Source organism: Rhopalosiphum padi, chromosome 3 (genome assembly GCF_020882245.1).
Source record: "Rhopalosiphum padi isolate XX-2018 chromosome 3, ASM2088224v1, whole genome shotgun sequence".
NCBI lineage: Eukaryota > Metazoa > Arthropoda > Insecta > Hemiptera > Aphididae > Rhopalosiphum > Rhopalosiphum padi.
This window is the reverse complement of record NC_083599.1, coordinates 71,537,129-71,560,600: the sequence shown is the minus strand read 5'-3', so window position 1 is coordinate 71,560,600 and position 23,472 is coordinate 71,537,129. Positions and strand designations below refer to the sequence as shown.

The 23,472-nt window shown below is 29.3% G+C and overlaps 2 protein-coding genes across 2 annotated transcripts; one reads left to right on the top strand and one right to left on the bottom strand.

The window, feature by feature from the left end:
- Positions 1-17,920: 17,920 nt before the first annotated feature.
- On the top strand, positions 17,921-19,420 carry LOC132925584 (uncharacterized). The gene is given in 7 exon segments (XM_060989970.1): positions 17,921-18,026; positions 18,090-18,253; positions 18,255-18,288; positions 18,429-18,586; positions 18,648-18,804; positions 18,878-19,020; positions 19,109-19,420. Coding segments are annotated over 7 exon segments (1,059 nt in total). The 5' UTR covers positions 17,921-17,935.
- Positions 19,421-21,612: 2,192 nt separating this feature from the next.
- On the bottom strand, positions 21,613-22,398 carry LOC132925583 (uncharacterized). The gene has a single exon (XM_060989969.1). The coding sequence runs from the start codon at positions 22,396-22,398 to the stop codon at positions 21,613-21,615; it is 786 nt and encodes a 261-aa protein (XP_060845952.1).
- Between the last annotated feature and the right edge of the window lie 1,074 nt (positions 22,399-23,472).

Here is a 23,472-nt window from a genome sequence, read left to right as displayed (position 1 = left end):
AAATTGGAGAAATTAATACGTTCTACTGGTATTAGCCTTCGTGGAACAATATGTATGTATGGCGGCCCGGATTTTAATTCCGTTGAAAAACGTAGAACTATGCAAAACGTGAATTAAACTGGGGAAATTAAGTCAAACCCTGGACTACACATGCAATCATCTCAGACGATTACTACTATATGGCCTTATGCAAAGGATACTATTATGTTGGGCAAGTGTGTAATGATGATCAACATATCACAAGCTACAGTAAAACGAATTATTTTGAACAATTTATCAAAATTAAGTATGATGAAGATTCGTTCAATGAAATAATTACTACACCTAATTATTCAGAAAGTGAAGAAGAATCTTTTTCTAAAGTTCAGTCCTCTAAGAAGATAAGAGTTCAACCAATGACTGAGCGATTGTTTACTACAGTAACAATTAACATTACAACTGAGCCAATTTTACTTTGCAAATATGATATACTATAAACAATATTATATGATATACAAATAGATTATATTAACCACTGATCCACTTATAACTGAAACTGATTTGAGACATTTATCTAAAGAAATGTAAAATCCTGAACAACAAATCAATAAATTCATTAAATATAACAGAGTAATAAATATATGTGGACTTACTAACTATGTAAGTGATTCGACTAGTAAAGAAAAAAATAAATTGGATAAATTAATACGTTCTACCGGTATTAGCCTTCGTGGAACAAAATGTATGTATGGCGGCCCGGATTTTAATTCCGTTGAAAAACGTAGAACTATGCGAAACGTGAATTAAACTGGGGAAATTAAGTCAAACCCTGTACTACACATGCAATCATCTCAGACGATTACTACTATATGGCCTTATGCAAAGGATACTATTATGTTGGGCAAGTGTGTAATGATGATCAACATATCACAAGCTACAGTAAAACGAATTATTTTGAACAATTTATCAAAATTAAGTATGATGAAGATTCGTTCAATGAAATAATTACTACACCTAATTATTCAGAAAGTGAAGAAGAATCTTTTTCTAAAGTTCAGTCCTCTAAGAAGATAAGAGTTCAACCAATGACTGAGCGATTGTTTACTACAGTAACAATTAACAATACAACTTAGCCAATTTTACTTTGCAAATATGATATACTATAAACAATATTATATGATATACAAATAGATTATATTAACCACTGATCAACTTATAACTGAACCTGATTTGAGAAATTTATCTAAAGAAATGTAAGATCCTGAACAACCAATCAATAAATTCATTAAATATAACAGAGTAATAAATATATGTGGACTTACTAACTATGTAAGTGATACGACTAGTAAAGAAAAAATAAATTGGAGAAATTAATACGTTCTACTGGTATTAGCCTTCGTGGAACAAAATGTATGTATGGCGGCCCGGATTTTAATTCCGTTGAAAAACGTAGAACTATGCGAAACGTGAATTAAACTGGGGAAATTAAGTCAAACCCTGGACTACACATGCAATCATCTCAGACGATTACTACTATATGGCCTTATGCAAAGGATACTATTATGTTGGGCAAGTGTGTAATGATGATCAACATATCACAAGCTACAGTAAAACGAATTATTTTGAACAATTTATCAAAATTAAGTATGATGAAGATTCGTTCAATGAAATAATTACTACACCTAATTATTCAGAAAGTGAAGAAGAATCTTTTTCTAAAGTTCAGTCCTCTAAGAAGATAAGAGTTCAACCAATGACTGAGCGATTGTTTACTACAGTAACAATTAACATTACAACTGAGCCAATTTTACTTTGCAAATATGAAATACTATAAACAATATTATATGATATAAAAATAGATTATATTAACCACTGATCCACTTATAACTGAACCTGATTTGAGAAATTTATCTAAAGAAATGTAAGATCCTGAACAATTAATCAATAAATTCATTAAATATAACAGAGTAATAAATATATGTGGACTTACTAACTATGTAAGTGATTCGACTAGTAAAGAAAAAAATAAATTGGAGAAATTAATACGTTCTACTGGTATTAGCCTTCGTGGAACAAAATGTATGTATGGCGGCCCGGATTTTAATTCCGTTGAAAAACGTAGAACTATGCGAAACGTGAATTAAACTGGGGAAATTAAGTCAAACCCTGTACTACACATGCAATCATCTCAGACGATTACTACTATATGGCCTTATGCAAAGGATACTATTATGTTGGGCAAGTGTGTAATGATGATCAACAAATCACAAGCTACAGTAAAACGAATTATTTTGAACAATTTATCAACATTAAGTATGATGAAGATTCGTTCAATGAAATTATAACTACACCTAATTATTCAGAAAGTGAAGACGAATCTTTTTCTACAGTTCAGTCCTCTAAGAAGATAAGAGTTCAACCAATGACTGAGCGATTGTTTACTACAGTAACAATTAACAATACAACTGAGCCAATTTTACTTTGCAAATATGATATACTATAAACAATATTATATGATATACAAATAGATTATATTAACCACTGATCCACTTATAACTGAACCTGATTTGAGAAATTTATCTAAAGAAATGTAAGATCCTGAACAATTAATCAATAAATTCATTAAATATAACAGAGTAATAAATATATGTGGACTTACTAACTATGTAAGTGATTCGACTAGTAAAGAAAAAAATAAATTGGATAAATTAATACGTTCTACCGGTATTAGCCTTCGTGGAACAAAATGTATGTATGGCGGCCCGGATTTTAATTCCGTTGAAAAACGTAGAACTTTGCGAAACGTGAATTAAACTGGGGAAATTAAGTCAAACCCTAGACTACACATGCAATGATCTCAGACGATTACTACTATATGGCCTTATGCAAAGGATACTATTATGTTGGGCAAGTGTGTAATGATGATCAACATATCACAAGCTACAGTAAAACGAATTATTTTGAACAATTTATCAACATTAAGTATGATGAAGATTCGTTCAATGAAATAATTACTACACCTAATTATTCAGAAAACGAAGAAGAATCTTTTTCTACAGTTCAGTCCTCTAAGAAGATAAGAGTTCAACCAATGACTGAGCGATTGTTTACTACAGTAACAATTAACATTACAACTGAGCCAATTTTACTTTGCAAATATGATATACTATAAACAATATTGTATGATATACAAATAGATTATATTACCCACTGATCCACTAATAACTGAAACTGATTTGAGACATTTATCTAAAGAATTGTAAGATCCTGAACAACAAATCAATAAATTCATTAAATATAACAGAGTAATAAATATATGTGGACTTACTAACTATGTAAGTGATTCGACTAGTAAAGAAAAAAATAAATTGGATAAATTAATACGTTCTACCGGTATTAGCCTTCGTGGAACAAAATGTATGTATGGCGGCCCGGATTTTAATTCCGTTGAAAAACGTAGAACTTTGCGAAACGTGAATTAAACTGGGGAAATTAAGTCAAACCCTGGACTACACATGCAATCATCTCAGACGATTACTACTATATGGCCTTATGCAAAGGATACTATTATGTTGGGCAAGTGTGTAATGATGATCAACATATCACAAGCTACAGTAAAACGAATTATTTTGAACAATTTATCAAAATTAAGTATGATGAAGATTCGTTCAATGAAATAATTACTACACCTAATTATTCAGAAAGTGAAGAAGAATCTTTTTCTAAAGTTCAGTCCTCTAAGAAGATAAGAGTTCAACCAATGACTGAGCGATTGTTTACTACAGTAACAATTAACAATACAACTTAGCCAATTTTACTTTGCAAATATGATATACTATAAACAATATTATATGATATACAAATAGATTATATTAACCACTGATCAACTTATAACTGAACCTGATTTGAGAAATTTATCTAAAGAAATGTAAGATCCTGAACAACCAATCAATAAATTCATTAAATATAACAGAGTAATAAATATATGTGGACTTACTAACTATGTAAGTGATACGACTAGTAAAGAAAAAAATAAATTGGAGAAATTAATACGTTCTACTGGTATTAGCCTTCGTGGAACAAAATGTATGTATGGCGGCCCGGATTTTAATTCCGTTGAAAAACGTAGAACTATGCGAAACGTGAATTAAACTGGGGAAATTAAGTCAAACCCTGTACTACACATGCAATCATCTCAGACGATTACTACTATATGGCCTTATGCAAAGGATACTATTATGTTGGGCAAGTGTGTAATGATGATCAACATATCACAAGCTACAGTAAAACGAATTATTTTGAACAATTTATCAAAATTAAGTATGATGAAGATTCGTTCAATGAAATAATTACTACACCTAATTATTCAGAAAGTGAAGAAGAATCTTTTTCTAAAGTTCAGTCCTCTAAGAAGATAAGAGTTCAACCAATGACTGAGCGATTGTTTACTACAGTAACAATTAACAATACAACTTAGCCAATTTTACTTTGCAAATATGATATACTATAAACAATATTATATGATATACAAATAGATTATATTAACCACTGATCAACTTATAACTGAACCTGATTTGAGAAATTTATCTAAAGAAATGTAAGATCCTGAACAACCAATCAATAAATTCATTAAATATAACAGAGTAATAAATATATGTGGACTTACTAACTATGTAAGTGATACGACTAGTAAAGAAAAAATAAATTGGAGAAATTAATACGTTCTACTGGTATTAGCCTTCGTGGAACAAAATGTATGTATGGCGGCCCGGATTTTAATTCCGTTGAAAAACGTAGAACTATGCAAAACGTGAATTAAACTGGGGAAATTAAGTCAAACCCTGGACTACACATGCAATCATCTCAGACGATTACTACTATATGGCCTTATGCAAAGGATACTATTATGTTGGGCAAGTGTGTAATGATGATCAACATATCACAAGCTACAGTAAAACGAATTATTTTGAACAATTTATCAAAATTAAGTATGATGAAGATTCGTTCAATGAAATAATTACTACACCTAATTATTCAGAAAGTGAAGAAGAATCTTTTTCTAAAGTTCAGTCCTCTAAGAAGATAAGAGTTCAACCAATGACTGAGCGATTGTTTACTACAGTAACAATTAACATTACAACTGAGCCAATTTTACTTTGCAAATATGATATACTATAAACAATATTATATGATATACAAATAGATTATATTAACCACTGATCCACTTATAACTGAAACTGATTTGAGACATTTATCTAAAGAAATGTAAAATCCTGAACAACAAATCAATAAATTCATTAAATATAACAGAGTAATAAATATATGTGGACTTACTAACTATGTAAGTGATTCGACTAGTAAAGAAAAAAATAAATTGGATAAATTAATACGTTCTACCGGTATTAGCCTTCGTGGAACAAAATGTATGTATGGCGGCCCGGATTTTAATTCCGTTGAAAAACGTAGAACTATGCGAAACGTGAATTAAACTGGGGAAATTAAGTCAAACCCTGTACTACACATGCAATCATCTCAGACGATTACTACTATATGGCCTTATGCAAAGGATACTATTATGTTGGGCAAGTGTGTAATGATGATCAACATATCACAAGCTACAGTAAAACGAATTATTTTGAACAATTTATCAAAATTAAGTATGATGAAGATTCGTTCAATGAAATAATTACTACACCTAATTATTCAGAAAGTGAAGAAGAATCTTTTTCTAAAGTTCAGTCCTCTAAGAAGATAAGAGTTCAACCAATGACTGAGCGATTGTTTACTACAGTAACAATTAACAATACAACTTAGCCAATTTTACTTTGCAAATATGATATACTATAAACAATATTATATGATATACAAATAGATTATATTAACCACTGATCAACTTATAACTGAACCTGATTTGAGAAATTTATCTAAAGAAATGTAAGATCCTGAACAACCAATCAATAAATTCATTAAATATAACAGAGTAATAAATATATGTGGACTTACTAACTATGTAAGTGATACGACTAGTAAAGAAAAAATAAATTGGAGAAATTAATACGTTCTACTGGTATTAGCCTTCGTGGAACAAAATGTATGTATGGCGGCCCGGATTTTAATTCCGTTGAAAAACGTAGAACTATGCGAAACGTGAATTAAACTGGGGAAATTAAGTCAAACCCTGGACTACACATGCAATCATCTCAGACGATTACTACTATATGGCCTTATGCAAAGGATACTATTATGTTGGGCAAGTGTGTAATGATGATCAACATATCACAAGCTACAGTAAAACGAATTATTTTGAACAATTTATCAAAATTAAGTATGATGAAGATTCGTTCAATGAAATAATTACTACACCTAATTATTCAGAAAGTGAAGAAGAATCTTTTTCTAAAGTTCAGTCCTCTAAGAAGATAAGAGTTCAACCAATGACTGAGCGATTGTTTACTACAGTAACAATTAACATTACAACTGAGCCAATTTAACTTTGCAAATATGATATACTATAAACAATATTATATGATATACAAATAGATTATATTAACCACTGATCCACTTATAACTGAAACTGATTTGAGACATTTATCTAAAGAAATGTAAAATCCTGAACAACAAATCAATAAATTCATTAAATATAACAGAGTAATAAATATATGTGGACTTACTAACTATGTAAGTGATTCGACTAGTAAAGAAAAAAATAAATTGGATAAATTAATACGTTCTACCGGTATTAGCCTTCGTGGAACAAAATGTATGTATGGCGGCCCGGATTTTAATTCCGTTGAAAAAACGTAGAACTATGCAAAACGTGAATTAAACTGGGGAAATTAAGTCAAACCCTGGACTACACATGCAATCATCTCAGACGATTACTACTATATGGCCTTATGCAAAGGATACTATTATGTTGGGCAAGTGTGTAATGATGATCAACATATCACAAGCTACAGTAAAACGAATTATTTTGAACAATTTATCAAAATTAAGTATGATGAAGATTCGTTCAATGAAATAATTACTACACCTAATTATTCAGAAAGTGAAGAAGAATCTTTTTCTAAAGTTCAGTCCTCTAAGAAGATAAGAGTTCAACCAATGACTGAGCGATTGTTTACTACAGTAACAATTAACATTACAACTGAGCCAATTTTACTTTGCAAATATGATATACTATAAACAATATTATATGATATACAAATAGATTATATTAACCACTGATCCACTTATAACTGAAACTGATTTGAGACATTTATCTAAAGAAATGTAAGATCCTGAACAACAAATCAATAAATTCATTAAATATAACAGAGTAATAAATATATGTGGACTTACTAACTATGTAAGTGATTCGACTAGTAAAGAAAAAAATAAATTGGATAAATTAATACGTTCTACCGGTATTAGCCTTCGTGGAACAAAATGTATGTATGGCGGCCCGGATTTTAATTCCGTTGAAAAACGTAGAACTTTGCGAAACGTGAATTAAACTGGAGAAATTAAGTCAAACCCTAGACTACACATGCAATGATCTCAGACGATTACTACTATATGGCCTTATGCAAAGGATACTATTATGTTGGGCAAGTGTGTAATGATGATCAACATATCACAAGCTACAGTAAAACGAATTATTTTGAACAATTTATCAACATTAAGTATGATGAAGATTCGTTCAATGAAATAATTACTACACCTAATTATTCAGAAAACGAAGAAGAATCTTTTTCTACAGTTCAGTCCTCTAAGAAGATAAGAGTTCAACCAATGACTGAGCGATTGTTTACTACAGTAACAATTAACATTACAACTGAGCCAATTTTACTTTGCAAATATGATATACTATAAACAATATTATATGATATACAAATAGATTATATTAACCACTGATCCACTTATAACTGAAACTGATTTGAGACATTTATCTAAAGAATTGTAAGATCCTGAACAATTAATCAATAAATTCATTAAATATAACAGAGTAATAAATATATGTGGACTTACTAACTATGTAAGTGATTCGACTAGTAAAGAAAAAAATAAATTGGATAAATTAATACGTTCTACCGGTATTAGCCTTCGTGGAACAAAATGTATGTATGGCGGCCCGGATTTTAATTCCGTTGAAAAACGTAGAACTTTGCGAAACGTGAATTAAACTGGGGAAATTAAGTCAAACCCTAGACTACACATGCAATGATCTCAGACGATTACTACTATATGGCCTTATGCAAAGGATACTATTATGTTGGGCAAGTGTGTAATGATGATCAACATATCACAAGCTACAGTAAAACGAATTATTTTGAACAATTTATCAACATTAAGTATGATGAAGATTCGTTCAATGAAATAATTACTACACCTAATTATTCAGAAAACGAAGAAGAATCTTTTTCTACAGTTCAGTCCTCTAAGAAGATAAGAGTTCAACCAATGACTGAGCGATTGTTTACTACAGTAACAATTAACATTACAACTGAGCCAATTTTACTTTGCAAATATGATATACTATAAACAATATTATATGATATACAAATAGATTATATTAACCACTGATCCACTAATAACTGAAACTGATTTGAGACATTTATCTAAAGAATTGTAAGATCCTGAACAACAAATCAATAAATTCATTAAATATAACAGAGTAATAAATATATGTGGACTTACTAACTATGTAAGTGATTCGACTAGTAAAGAAAAAAATAAATTGGATAAATTAATACGTTCTACCGGTATTAGCCTTCGTGGAACAAAATGTATGTATGGCGGCCCGGATTTTAATTCCGTTGAAAAACGTAGAACTTTGCGAAACGTGAATTAAACTGGGGAAATTAAGTCAAACCCTGGACTACACATGCAATCATCTCAGACGATTACTACTATATGGCCTTATGCAAAGGATACTATTATGTTGGGCAAGTGTGTAATGATGATCAACATATCACAAGCTACAGTAAAACGAATTATTTTGAACAATTTATCAAAATTAAGTATGATGAAGATTCGTTCAATGAAATAATTACTACACCTAATTATTCAGAAAGTGAAGAAGAATCTTTTTCTAAAGTTCAGTCCTCTAAGAAGATAAGAGTTCAACCAATGACTGAGCGATTGTTTACTACAGTAACAATTAACAATACAACTTAGCCAATTTTACTTTGCAAATATGATATACTATAAACAATATTATATGATATACAAATAGATTATATTAACCACTGATCAACTTATAACTGAACCTGATTTGAGAAATTTATCTAAAGAAATGTAAGATCCTGAACAACCAATCAATAAATTCATTAAATATAACAGAGTAATAAATATATGTGGACTTACTAACTATGTAAGTGATACGACTAGTAAAGAAAAAATAAATTGGAGAAATTAATACGTTCTACTGGTATTAGCCTTCGTGGAACAAAATGTATGTATGGCGGCCCGGATTTTAATTCCGTTGAAAAACGTAGAACTATGCGAAACGTGAATTAAACTGGGGAAATTAAGTCAAACCCTGGACTACACATGCAATCATCTCAGACGATTACTACTATATGGCCTTATGCAAAGGATACTATTATGTTGGGCAAGTGTGTAATGATGATCAACATATCACAAGCTACAGTAAAACGAATTATTTTGAACAATTTATCAAAATTAAGTATGATGAAGATTCGTTCAATGAAATAATTACTACACCTAATTATTCAGAAAGTGAAGAAGAATCTTTTTCTAAAGTTCAGTCCTCTAAGAAGATAAGAGTTCAACCAATGACTGAGCGATTGTTTACTACAGTAACAATTAACATTACAACTGAGCCAATTTTACTTTGCAAATATGATATACTATAAACAATATTATATGATATACAAATAGATTATATTAACCACTGATCCACTTATAACTGAAACTGATTTGAGACATTTATCTAAAGAAATGTAAAATCCTGAACAACAAATCAATAAATTCAATAAATATAACAGAGTAATAAATATATGTGGACTTACTAACTATGTAAGTGATTCGACTAGTAAAGAAAAAAATAAATTGGATAAATTAATACGTTCTACCGGTATTAGCCTTCGTGGAACAAAATGTATGTATGGCGGCCCGGATTTTAATTCCGTTGAAAAACGTAGAACTATGCAAAACGTGAATTAAACTGGGGAAATTAAGTCAAACCCTGGACTACACATGCAATCATCTCAGACGATTACTACTATATGGCCTTATGCAAAGGATACTATTATGTTGGGCAAGTGTGTAATGATGATCAACATATCACAAGCTACAGTAAAACGAATTATTTTGAACAATTTATCAACATTAAGTATGATGAAGATTCGTTCAATGAAATAATTACTACACCTAATTATTCAGAAAACGAAGAAGAATCTTTTTCTACAGTTCAGTCCTCTAAGAAGATAAGAGTTCAACCAATGACTGAGCGATTGTTTACTACAGTAACAATTAACATTACAACTGAGCCAATTTTACTTTGCAAATATGATATACTATAAACAATATTATATGATATACAAATAGATTATATTAACCACTGATCCACTAATAACTGAAACTGATTTGAGACATTTATCTAAAGAATTGTAAGATCCTGAACAACAAATCAATAAATTCATTAAATATAACAGAGTAATAAATATATGTGGACTTACTAACTATGTAAGTGATTCGACTAGTAAAGAAAAAAATAAATTGGATAAATTAATACGTTCTACCGGTATTAGCCTTCGTGGAACAAAATGTATGTATGGCGGCCCGGATTTTAATTCCGTTGAAAAACGTAGAACTTTGCGAAACGTGAATTAAACTGGGGAAATTAAGTCAAACCCTGGACTACACATGCAATCATCTCAGACGATTACTACTATATGGCCTTATGCAAAGGATACTATTATGTTGGGCAAGTGTGTAATGATGATCAACATATCACAAGCTACAGTAAAACGAATTATTTTGAACAATTTATCAAAATTAAGTATGATGAAGATTCGTTCAATGAAATAATTACTACACCTAATTATTCAGAAAGTGAAGAAGAATCTTTTTCTAAAGTTCAGTCCTCTAAGAAGATAAGAGTTCAACCAATGACTGAGCGATTGTTTACTACAGTAACAATTAACAATACAACTTAGCCAATTTTACTTTGCAAATATGATATACTATAAACAATATTATATGATATACAAATAGATTATATTAACCACTGATCAACTTATAACTGAACCTGATTTGAGAAATTTATCTAAAGAAATGTAAGATCCTGAACAACCAATCAATAAATTCATTAAATATAACAGAGTAATAAATATATGTGGACTTACTAACTATGTAAGTGATACGACTAGTAAAGAAAAAATAAATTGGAGAAATTAATACGTTCTACTGGTATTAGCCTTCGTGGAACAAAATGTATGTATGGCGGCCCGGATTTTAATTCCGTTGAAAAACGTAGAACTATGCGAAACGTGAATTAAACTGGGGAAATTAAGTCAAACCCTGGACTACACATGCAATCATCTCAGACGATTACTACTATATGGCCTTATGCAAAGGATACTATTATGTTGGGCAAGTGTGTAATGATGATCAACATATCACAAGCTACAGTAAAACGAATTATTTTGAACAATTTATCAAAATTAAGTATGATGAAGATTCGTTCAATGAAATAATTACTACACCTAATTATTCAGAAAGTGAAGAAGAATCTTTTTCTAAAGTTCAGTCCTCTAAGAAGATAAGAGTTCAACCAATGACTGAGCGATTGTTTACTACAGTAACAATTAACATTACAACTGAGCCAATTTTACTTTGCAAATATGATATACTATAAACAATATTATATGATATACAAATAGATTATATTAACCACTGATCCACTTATAACTGAAACTGATTTGAGACATTTATCTAAAGAAATGTAAAATCCTGAACAACAAATCAATAAATTCATTAAATATAACAGAGTAATAAATATATGTGGACTTACTAACTATGTAAGTGATTCGACTAGTAAAGAAAAAAATAAATTGGATAAATTAATACGTTCTACCGGTATTAGCCTTCGTGGAACAAAATGTATGTATGGCGGCCCGGATTTTAATTCCGTTGAAAAACGTAGAACTATGCAAAACGTGAATTAAACTGGGGAAATTAAGTCAAACCCTGGACTACACATGCAATCATCTCAGACGATTACTACTATATGGCCTTATGCAAAGGATACTATTATGTTGGGCAAGTGTGTAATGATGATCAACATATCACAAGCTACAGTAAAACGAATTATTTTGAACAATTTATCAACATTAAGTATGATGAAGATTCGTTCAATGAAATAATTACTACACCTAATTATTCAGAAAGTGAAGACGAATCTTTTTCTAAAGTTCAGTCCTCTAAGAAGATAAGAGTTCAACCAATGACTGAGCGATTGTTTACTACAGTAACAATTACCATTACAACTGAGCCAATTTTACATTGCAAATATGATATACTATAAACAATATTATATGATATACAAATAGATTATATTAACCACTGATCAACTTATAACTGAACCTGATTTGAGAAATTTATCTAAAGAAATGTAAGATCCTGAACAACCAATCAATAAATTCATTAAATATAACAGAGTAATAAATATATGTGGACTTACTAACTATGTAAGTGATACGACTAGTAAAGAAAAAATAAATTGGAGAAATTAATACGTTCTACTGGTATTAGCATTCGTGGAACAAAATGTATGTATGGCGGCCCGGATTTTAATTCCGTTGAAAAACGTAGAACTATGCGAAACGTGAATTAAACTGGGGAAATTAAGTCAAACCCTGGACTACACATGCAATCATCTCAGACGATTACTACTATATGGCCTTATGCAAAGGATACTATTATGTTGGGCAAGTGTGTAATGATGATCAACATATCACAAGCTACAGTAAAACGAATTATTTTGAACAATTTATCAACATTAAGTATGATGAAGATTCGTTCAATGAAATAATTACTACACCTAATTATTCAGAAAACGAAGAAGAATCTTTTTCAACAGTTCAGGCCTCTAAGAAGATAAGAGTTCAACCAATGACTGAGCGATTGTTTACTACAGTAACAATTAACATTACAACTGAGCCAATTTTACTTTGCAAATATGATATACTATAAACAATATTATATGATATACAAATAGATTATATTAACCACTGATCCACTTATAACTGAAACTGATTTGAGACATTTATCTAAAGAAATGTAAGATCCTGAACAACAAATCAATAAATTCATTAAATATAACAGAGTAATAAATATATGTGGACTTACTAACTATGTAAGTGATTCGACTAGTAAAGAAAAAAATAAATTGGATAAATTAATACGTTCTACCGGTATTAGCCTTCGTGGAACAAAATGTATGTATGGCGGCCCGGATTTTAATTCCGTTGAAAAACGTAGAACTTTGCGAAACGTGAATTAAACTGGAGAAATTAAGTCAAACCCTAGACTACACATGCAATGATCTCAGACGATTACTACTATATGGCCTTATGCAAAGGATACTATTATGTTGGGCAAGTGTGTAATGATGATCAACATATCACAAGCTACAGTAAAACGAATTATTTTGAACAATTTATCAACATTAAGTATGATGAAGATTCGTTCAATGAAATAATTACTACACCTAATTATTCAGAAAGTGAAGAAGAATCTTTTTCTAAAGTTCAGTCCTCTAAGAAGATAAGAGTTCAACCAATGACTGAGCGATTGTTTACTACAGTAACAATTAACAATACAACTTAGCCAATTTTACTTTGCAAATATGATATACTATAAACAATATTATATGATATACAAATAGATTATATTAACCACTGATCAACTTATAACTGAACCTGATTTGAGAAATTTATCTAAAGAAATGTAAGATCCTGAACAACCAATCAATAAATTCATTAAATATAACAGAGTAATAAATATATGTGGACTTACTAACTATGTAAGTGATACGACTAGTAAAGAAAAAATAAATTGGAGAAATTAATACGTTCTACTGGTATTAGCCTTCGTGGAACAAAATGTATGTATGGCGGCCCGGATTTTAATTCCGTTGAAAAACGTAGAACTATGCGAAACGTGAATTAAACTGGGGAAATTAAGTCAAACCCTGGACTACACATGCAATCATCTCAGACGATTACTACTATATGGCCTTATGCAAAGGATACTATTATGTTGGGCAAGTGTGTAATGATGATCAACATATCACAATCTACAGTAAAACGAATTATTTTGAACAATTTATCAAAATTAAGTATGATGAAGATTCGTTCAATGAAATAATTACTACACCTAATTATTCAGAAAGTGAAGAAGAATCTTTTTCTAAAGTTCAGTCCTCTAAGAAGATAAGAGTTCAACCAATGACTGAGCGATTGTTTACTACAGTAACAATTAACATTACAACTGAGCCAATTTTACTTTGCAAATATGATATACTATAAACAATATTATATGATATACAAATAGATTATATTAACCACTGATCCACTTATAACTGAAACTGATTTGAGACATTTATCTAAAGAAATGTAAAATCCTGAACAACAAATCAATAAATTCATTAAATATAACAGAGTAATAAATATATGTGGACTTACTAACTATGTAAGTGATTCGACTAGTAAAGAAAAAAATAAATTGGATAAATTAATACGTTCTACCGGTATTAGCCTTCGTGGAACAAAATGTATGTATGGCGGCCCGGATTTTAATTCCGTTGAAAAACGTAGAACTATGCAAAACGTGAATTAAACTGGGGAAATTAAGTCAAACCCTGGACTACACATGCAATCATCTCAGACGATTACTACTATATGGCCTTATGCAAAGGATACTATTATGTTGGGCAAGTGTGTAATGATGATCAACATATCACAAGCTACAGTAAAACGAATTATTTTGAACAATTTATCAACATTAAGTATGATGAAGATTCGTTCAATGAAATAATTACTACACCTAATTATTCAGAAAGTGAAGACGAATCTTTTTCTAAAGTTCAGTCCTCTAAGAAGATAAGAGTTCAACCAATGACTGAGCGATTGTTTACTACAGTAACAATTACCATTACAACTGAGCCAATTTTACTTTGCAAATATGATATACTATAAACAATATTATATGATATACAAATAGATTATATTAACCACTGATCAACTTATAACTGAACCTGATTTGAGAAATTTATCTAAAGAAATGTAAGATCCTGAACAACCAATCAATAAATTCATTAAATATAACAGAGTAATAAATATATGTGGACTTACTAACTATGTAAGTGATACGACTAGTAAAGAAAAAATAAATTGGAGAAATTAATACGTTCTACTGGTATTAGCCTTCGTGGAACAAAATGTATGTATGGCGGCCCGGATTTTAATTCCGTTGAAAAACGTAGAACTATGCGAAACGTGAATTAAACTGGGGAAATTAAGTCAAACCCTGGACTACACATGCAATCATCTCAGACGATTACTACTATATGGCCTTATGCAAAGGATACTATTATGTTGGGCAAGTGTGTAATGATGATCAACATATCACAAGCTACAGTAAAACGAATTATTTTGAACAATTTATCAACATTAAGTATGATGAAGATTCGTTCAATGAAATAATTACTACACCTAATTATTCAGAAAACGAAGAAGAATCTTTTTCAACAGTTCAGGCCTCTAAGAAGATAAGAGTTCAACCAATGACTGAGCGATTGTTTACTACAGTAACAATTAACATTACAACTGAGCCAATTTTACTTTGCAAATATGATATACTATAAACAATATTATATGATACACAAATAGATTATATTAACCACTGATCCACTTATAACTGAAACTGATTTGAGACATTTATCTAAAGAAATGTAAGATCCTGAACAACAAATCAATAAATTCATTAAATATAACAGAGTAATAAATATATGTGGACTTACTAACTATGTAAGTGATTCGACTAGTAAAGAAAAAAATAAATTGGATAAATTAATACGTTCTACCGGTATTAGCCTTCGTGGAACAAAATGTATGTATGGCGGCCCGGATTTTAATTCCGTTGAAAAACGTAGAACTTTGCGAAACGTGAATTAAACTGGAGAAATTAAGTCAAACCCTAGACTACACATGCAATGATCTCAGACGATTACTACTATATGGCCTTATGCAAAGGATACTATTATGTTGGGCAAGTGTGTAATGATGATCAACATATCACAAGCTACAGTAAAACGAATTATTTTGAACAATTTATCAACATTAAGTATGATGAAGATTCGTTCAATGAAATAATTACTACACCTAATTATTCAGAAAGTGAAGAAGAATCTTTTTCTAAAGTTCAGTCCTCTAAGAAGATAAGAGTTCAACAAATGACTGAGCGATTGTTTACTACAGTAACAATTAACAATACAACTTAGCCAATTTTACTTTGCAAATATGATATACTATAAACAATATTATATAATATACAAATAGATTATATTAACCACTGATCCACTTATAACTGAAACTGATTTGAGACATTTATCTAAAGAAATGTAAGATCCTGAACAACCAATCAATAAATTCATTAAATATAACAGAGTAATAAATATATGTGGACTTACTAACTATGTAAGTGATACGACTAGTAAAGAAAAAATAAATTGGAGAAATTAATACGTTCTACTGGTATTAGCCTTCGTGGAACAAAATGTATGTATGGCGGCCCGGATTTTAATTCCGTTGAAAAACGTAGAACTATGCAAAACGTGAATTAAACTGGGGAAATTAAGTCAAACCCTGGACTACACATGCAATCATCTCAGACGATTACTACTATATGGCCTTATGCAAAGGATACTATTATGTTGGGCAAGTGTGTAATGATGATCAACATATCACAAGCTACAGTAAAACGAATTATTTTGAACAATTTATCAACATTAAGTATGATGAAGATTCGTTCAATGAAATAATTACTACACCTAATTATTCAGAAAGTGAAGAAGAATCTTTTTCTACAGTTCAGTCCTCTAAGAAGATAAGAGTTCAACCAATGACTGAGCGATTGTTTACTACAGTAACAATTAACATTACAACTGAGCCAATTTTACTTTGCAAATATGAAATACTATAAACAATATTATATGATATACAAATAGATTATATTAACCACTGATCCACTTATAACTGAACCTGATTTGAGAAATTTATCTAAAGAAATGTAAGATCCTGAACAATTAATCAATAAATTCATTAAATATAACAGAGTAATAAATATATGTGGACTTACTAACTATGTAAGTGATTCGACTAGTAAAGAAAAAAATAAATTGGAGAAATTAATACGTTCTACTGGTATTAGCCTTCGTGGAACAAAATGTATGTATGGCGGCCCGGATTTTAATTCCGTTGAAAAACGAAGAACTATGCGAAACGTGAATTAAACTGGGGAAATTAAGTCAAACCCTGGACTACACATGCAATTATCTCAGACGAAAAAAATCAAGTGTTGTCAAATCCGGTGAACTCCTCAGTTTTTAAATCATTTTATTAATATATTTTATACATTATGCTATATGGTATTACCGATAGTATTATATTCAATACTTACTATATAATATAGTTATTGGCATATTGTCTTCTTTATTTTATTTTTGTTTGACTCATGTTTTAACCAAACACTATTCAATATTATAAAATAGTTAATACCTATATTTTAATATGTTTATAAAGTTTCAACTGCAGAATGCTCTTATACAACTACTGAGAACAATAATAATTCTTTGGCGCAACAGATAAAAACTATTTTATCTAAATACCAAGATGGAGAATTGGTATTAGATTATTACAAGCTTAAATCACATTTCACTGAGACCATGCGAAATAAACTAGTTTCGGTTATAATAAAGGATCAAATTCGCTCCCAAGTCATTTTAAATAGATCAAGGTTTATAATTTTAGCAAAAGGTAATTTTGAAGGTTTATAAGGTAGGTATAACGTTTTTTCGTTTTTTTGTTTTCACTTTTAAGGCATTGAAGAATTATTTCCTTCTGAAACAGAGGAAACTTATTTCATACTTTACTGTAAAGAGGGTTTTATAATAAGTCCCAATAGAGGTAAACTATATGGAAAATTTTGTAATATTAAAAAGGAAATGAGCAAGATATGTAATAAAAAGAAAACACATCTATCAGTCGTCTGATCAAGAAATAAATTTGAATCATGAAGGTAATTAATTTATTACCATTCATTTTTTGTTTTTATTATTTCTATAATAGTATTGTTAAATAAAGGTTTATAATATATAGTAGGTACATTTAATATTAATAGAAATCCAAATTATGACTCTTATTATTTTGTTTTATAAGATTATAAAGACTCATTAACCTGGCTCAAAAACAATATAGAACCGGACGTTACTCTTCATAAACTCTGGAAAGCGACAGCTTCATATCGATTAAAAGACAAAAATAATAATATGTTGAACACATATATAGCCCTTAGCAAACCTACTGGTCATATTTTTGTTAGTATTGTATTTATTGTATGATGAGCTTTGTATTATACCCATTGCTTTATTATTTTAGATTGATATAGATTTTAATTATATGTATGTTGGAAAAGAAATGAGTTTATTTGAAAAATTTCCCATTTTCAAGGAAAAATTAAAAGTATACTTGGAAATTAAAGAAATTAATATTAGCAAAAGTCTTATTGACAAACTAATTGCTCCATATAGACCTGGCATGTGTTGATATTTTTATTTACATGAAAATTTATTTTCTGATTTAATTGTATCTTGTATTATTTTTTTTAGGTGATGACGATATTGCTGTGTTTCAAATTCTCCCATATTTATTTCAGCCTTTCAGTATTATTGTTCAAAAGCCACCGAAAAATACTCGTACTATTGGGGCATCAAAGATAGAACAAGCGGCTGCTTTTATTTCAAATGCTACAGTAAATATGTTCATGAAAATAAATAAAATAAAATAATTTACAAATTAACTTTTAAGTTAAAATTAAAAATAAGTTTTTATTATTTCAGAATGCTAATGATTTGAAAAAGGTACAATCAGATAAAATTAATAAGGCATTTTCATTAGGCTTAACTGTACAGCCATTTGTGGTTTTTGTTGGTGAAAGTGATTTGGATGAAAACATTTCAAATAATCCACTATCATTTTACACAGTTGTTTATGAAACATATTACAAAGTGGAAACAATTTTAAAAGCATTTGATGTGTGCTTCAAAAGCTTCCATACACTTAATTTGAAGTACCGATTTGAAGCTGAGCAGGTATGGAAATTTATACAGGAATATTTTTATAAAATTCCAGAAAATAGAGGAGAAACTTAGAGGTGCTTACCACCTGAACTAGCATCTTCCTTAAATCATATACTGCAATATAAGTCTCTATAAAGCCATAACTAAATAAAGCAATCAATAAATTATTAATTATTCAAACAAAAGTTCTTTCTCATTTTATGAATAATAATTCAATATTCAGTTCTTTAAAAAACCATAGCATACACTAGTTCATTATCTGACCATTTAACACATTTAATTAAATCAATATCATCAACATACATGAGCTTGAAAATAAAATATTCCATTAAATCCCACAATGAAACACCCTCCCTTCGTATGTGGTATAATAAATTAACATTATTTAAAGGACATTGATAAATAATTAGATAACTTAAGCTTCTTATCGCTTTTTTTTTTGCTTTAATAACATATTAAATTTGTCTAAAACATTATAAGCATATACAATATTACCTATTCAAGATAAAAATTATAATCACTTTTTTTAGAACATAATACAAGAAAATTAAAACAGAAAATACAACTCAATTTGTTAAACATATTCATATACATCATCATAAAACCAATATTATATTCTCTAAATTATAATAATGTAATGTAAAATTTACAAGAATGATTCTTCTGTCATGAACCAGTAATTTTGAAAAGTATTATTTATTTATATAAACAAAAATTATAACTATTTTATATTAATTATTTTGTTAATTATCTACTATCTATATGTGTATAAAAATAACTGTCCAATATTGACACACAATATTATAATTTGTTATTATGTTTATTACTATTTAGTATTTACTTACCTATATAAATATTAAAATATGTTTAATTGATTATTTTATGTAATGTATTTTTGTATAGTACTTATAATTTGTATGTATAATATTTATTGCAATTAAATGATAATAAAAATATATGTAATTTATATTTATTTATTTATTTTAGTAAAAACACCAAATTAAATAAATTATTTAACTACCTAGTACCTACTGAGTACTAGCTACTGGCTTACTGGCTAGGTAATTACTAATATTGTAGGTATAGTTTTTGTAGAGATTATTGTTCTTAATTAGATAGAAGTCAGTACAGTATAATTTTCTTCTAAAAGTGGCTAGCCTGCCCAGAGTCTACTTGCTCTTCACAATAAAATTCAACGGCATCTATATTACTCTATGCATCCACGCCGCTATCGTACAAAAGAAATTGTTCGTTGTTTAAAGTAATATTATATGGTTCAAAAATAATTAACTCCGATAACACGGTCGGGTTTGCTTGTGGTGCATTTTTTCGATGCCTTATTCGTTGTACCGTTTTTTTTCATCGCATTAATTGTGGGCAAGGCGGCAGATACTGCTCGTGAAGAACACGGCATTTGAGCAATAATTTGTTGTGGAGTTAATTCACTTTGATTAGACATTTCTTTTATTTGTGAAATACATTTTTAACACCGATTTCTTCAGCATTCGGTGTATGATTATGATCGTCTTTATGAAAAGAAACCTCATAATTTATTGTATGTGCTCTTCCACGGCATTTATCATTATTGTATCTAATACATTTCCAATAAGTTTTTTTCTTTTTTCATATAATCTTTCTCAAAAATATATCCCGAGTATACTAGTAAGTCTTTTCCTTTTGAACTTTTCACAAAATTTAAAAGACATTGTAGAAATTATTTATGAATTAAATTAAAATAATGCGTTATAACAATAAACAAAATAACGAACAAATACAGACGGCGTGAAACAAAATTAAACGAACGTCAAAAGCGGACTGATGACCGTCATCAGATTATTATCTCTATCGCCGTCGTAATGCTATTACTTTATCTTCGTATTATTTTGGTTTTGCTCCGATAACGAAAAATATATAACAATAAACAGTAGTAAAAATACTGAAGTCGTTGACCCAACCTAACCGTAATGGACGAGATAAATGTCATTTATAATATATAATGTTTACATGATCTATAGATTAACATTTTTATCAGAGCCGTGTCAAGCTATTCAGCGCCCCGGGGCAAAATTTTTTCGCGCCCCTTCCCTACAATTTAACTATTAATCGTTTTCTTATTATATAAATCTCCATATTATCAAATACCACGAAAACTAACTAAAATATAATATACAATATTTAATATATATTTTTAGTTTATTTTAACCAAAAATATTGATAACAAATTAATCATTAATAATTAATATATAAAAATACAAAACAATATTTTACAATTTTTTTCTTGCTTTATCTTTGGCAAATCTCTTGACTAAAGTACTCCAATCAATATTCTTTACAACTTTAGACTCCATGCACAATAATGATAAAGATGATGTTTTTTCATTAGCTAATGATGAACGGAGATATGTTTTTACTCTTTTCAAAACAGAAAATGAGCGTTCACCACTAGCATTTGAACAAGGCATGCATGTAAATATTTTAAGGGCAATTTCTATCGATGGAAATGTAGAACTTATATTATATTTTATTAATGCTTTCAATAAAGCGTGAAAAGAATTTTTTTGACTTTCTGGCATACACAAAACCATTTGTTTAAACTGTAATAATTCTTCAACAAATTCAATATCTAAGTCATCTTCGTATATATTTACTAACTTTTCAGCTCTTAATTTAAGCTCAGTTTGGTCTATGTCTTCTAAATGTAAAAAAAATCCAAATTTTTCATTTAATTCATTGTACGCTTCTTTTCGTTTATTTAAATTACTGATTAAAGCATCAATGATAGGAAAAAATGTTTTAATTTTCATGTTTTCTTTTTCTGAAAACATAATATCTTCCGAACCTCCTTCATCAAAAAATACAGCCCTTTTTTTTTGTCTTATAGATCTATAAATTATTTTTTGGTACCCACCTGTCTCTAATTTAAAAAAATAATTTTGCAATTTAGGCATTTTTGAAACAAGCAAAGCATTTTTTTGAGCATTTTCTTTTGCTCTCTTTCTATTTTTACTGCCACTAGCTTTCTTTTTTCCAACTTCATTCACTGACTCCATAACGACAATAAGGAATAATTTAACGTGCAAATACTTAACTATAGTAAGTTATCAACAAGCCATTAGCCAATATAAATAAAATATAACTTATAAGCCAAATTACACGAGTCATAAAAAAGCATAATAATATAAAATAAACTGTAAATACTTACTAAATTATTAGCAATTGTAATTTATGTCAATTATAAAAATAAAACGCGTACAACGTATAATAACTTACTGATGTCCAATAGGCAATACTGAATAACTGAGCACTGTGTACAGACGTCAGATAGTAACGGTTAGAACAGACATATTGTTCAATAGTAATATAAAATATTAATAATATGTTCAATAGTAATATAAAATATTAATAATATTATAGTACCGTATATTATACTAATAACGGTTATCTACTGTAGTAGATAGGATAACTTTGATACTAATAATATAAATTTAATAATATTTAGGCATTTAGCTATATAATCGGTAAATAATATCTAAATACGGAGAAATGGGTTTTTCTTTATCACCGTCGCCGTCACCTAGCCAACCTATTTGTCACAAACAGTACCATATTATATTATATATATAATATACATGATTCTAAAATAGACCTTAAAATACTAAAATATATATAATAATAAAGTTATAACATATTTGGTTCTCGAGGCCACATGTAGTATATTAAGCGCAAATAAAGGTGCCCCATTATTTTTACAAAACTACGGTGCCCGGGGGCAATTGCCCCCTTTGCCCCCCCCCCCTTAACACGGCTCTGATTTTTATATTTTTATTTTTATAATTATATTAATAAGGAATGATATCAGACGGGGAAGTGGTTACGGGGAAATGTCTGACGGCAAAATGGCAGAAGGGGAAGTGACCGGGTACCCCTCACTTACCATACGTTTAGTAGTATTTTTAGTCAAATTTGATGGGAAGGAACTACAAAGGATAAGTAGATAAATAATAAAGTTACAAGACAACCCAATTTTCGATTCCATTGAAGCAAAAAGTGTCATTAAAACCCAAAATCAAAATAACATTTGATAGATTTAAATAACAATAGTTATATAAAATGAATTTGTTCCA

What these genes read in the sequence shown, in the direction of transcription:
- LOC132925583 (XM_060989969.1), bottom strand. Translation starts at nt 22,398, where the DNA reads ATGGAGTCAGTGAATGAAGTTGGAAAAAAGAAAGCTAGTGGCAGTAAA.